Consider the following 1,919-nt stretch of genomic DNA (forward strand, 5'->3'; position numbering starts at 1 on the left):
CGTGCGCGCGCAGCCGCGGCGTGAACTCCCCGATGTGCGCGGACACTTTCATTATCAGCATACGTCTGCACAAACAAGTATCTTGGACGCTCGGAAAATCATACAAGTCATTGTGTACAACTCAATTTTAACTGTAGGACTTATTGTGCCGCCAAGATAATTAAATCTAACGTGAGCTATTTTCGAAAAAAAAAAACAACCTCGAATTCTGTCTAAAAAATGGTACAAAAATGCATATAAAAATTTGTTAACAAGCCAAACAATTAAATCTGTAGACATTGAAAACAGTATTATCCACTAATTTCTCCACATTATAAAGTGTATATTGCCATCTCTTTTTTAATAGACTTTTAATAGACCATATATTTTTAGTAATATTTGATATTATTTACATTTTTTAATAAGGGGCTTTACATTGTGCACAACCAGAGATGGACCACGGAAGGTGCAATAAAATTACACAACTGCTAATTTTTCTGGAAGCAGTACCTCATCTCCGAGTTCCATATGGCCTCCGGAGTGTCCCACTCCCCGAGGAAGGTCTGTGCGAACTTGTCAGCGCCATGATTCTCCAGGTAACACACCATCGCCTCCGGCAGCAGCTGACCCAGGATAGACCGCTGCATTATATCTGAGCTAGACTAGAAACATTACTTAAACTTAGTTTATACTATCACTTAGAGCAGGGGTGGCGAACCACTGGCACACTACACAATATTTTGGGCACGTCGATAATCATAAAAAACACTACGAAAAAGCATGACGTAGGTTTTATATAAGCGAACGTAATGTCATTACCATGCATCATGGAACTGATGAAGAAGAAGCATTAAACATTTATTAAAAACACTTTGATACATAAAGTTTCGCCACCTCTGGCTTAATAGTATCTTTTTTCATAGTAAATCTACAAATGATAAACAGGTTACTGAATTTTTACTCAATACGAACGACTTGTATAAGTCTTGTCAAATATCTTGGCGGCTCAAGATTAACTCTCGCACACGAATTGTGTTCTACGCAACGAAACTTGTATTGTACCGAGCCGTTAAGATATTTGGCAACCTCATGGTTTATAGGTTCAGATAAAATAAATACATTACATACTTGATCAGCTCTGAAAGCCTGCTTCATATGTGTGAGTCGTAAGAACCTCGCAATAGGCAATAGATTAGATCCCGTGTACAGCAACATGAAGTAAAACACTCCGGTTAGATATAATTTAGATATTTCTGGATTGTCTTGCATCACTTCATATAAAAGGGTTGCCACCTAGAAAAATTACAAAAATAATGAAATAAAAATCCTATAGTATGTTATCATGTCAATTAAAATAAAGAAGAATCTCATAAAAAGTAACCTTTTCAACGAGTATAGGATCAAATGTTAACAACAGCTGAACGACATGAGCCAAACAAGATGGCTCTGATAAAATTCGTTTCACTCGCGGTAAAGGTCTTATTACGGCGTCTTCTTCGTCCCTGGAATCACAAAACTCTTATAAACAAAATGAAATAACTGCGCTATGAATCAATATGTTTACTTAAACATTGATTAAGTATAGATTCCTCATAGTAAGTATACAAGTAAAATACACATACTAATAGACTCACTTAGCTTTAAATACTAAAATGAAATTTGAATATGTAACCGCGTTTCAAATAATAAAGCCAAGCTTTAAATAAATTCATATGAATTATAATACATAAATACTGAGTCTACCGATTACCGCCAAGAATGGGGGGGTTTCACCATTTTTTTTTATTTTATTGCAATCAGTATTTAAAACTTTAAGCAAATGTGCGGAATGCTTAGGTTTTTTTTTATAATACTTGTAATTGATATTGACAGCTGTCATAGGGATGGGACGTGTACGATCTAGTGTTGTACCGCTACACCGGTACGGTATCGATTTTCTT

At 35.7% G+C, this 1,919-nt stretch overlaps 1 protein-coding gene across 1 annotated transcript in view; it reads right to left on the reverse strand.

Annotated features, from left to right (window-relative positions):
* Positions 1–1,919, reverse strand: part of LOC106102140 (dnaJ homolog subfamily C member 13) — a gene marked incomplete at its 3' end in the record, with an annotated part of 21,439 nt that overhangs the window by 6,243 nt on the left and 13,277 nt on the right. Inside the window, exons 19-22 of the mRNA XM_013281550.1 lie at positions 1,361–1,481; positions 1,108–1,272; positions 490–641; positions 6–65 (exon numbers count right to left, since the gene is read on the reverse strand). Of these exons, the coding sequence (XP_013137004.1) occupies positions 6–65; positions 490–641; positions 1,108–1,272; positions 1,361–1,481 (498 nt within the window). The remainder of the gene's footprint in view (positions 1–5; positions 66–489; positions 642–1,107; positions 1,273–1,360; positions 1,482–1,919) is intronic.

This window comes from Papilio polytes, unplaced genomic scaffold (assembly GCF_000836215.1).
Source record: "Papilio polytes unplaced genomic scaffold, Ppol_1.0 DF823923.1, whole genome shotgun sequence".
Taxonomy (NCBI): Eukaryota; Metazoa; Arthropoda; class Insecta; order Lepidoptera; family Papilionidae; genus Papilio; species Papilio polytes.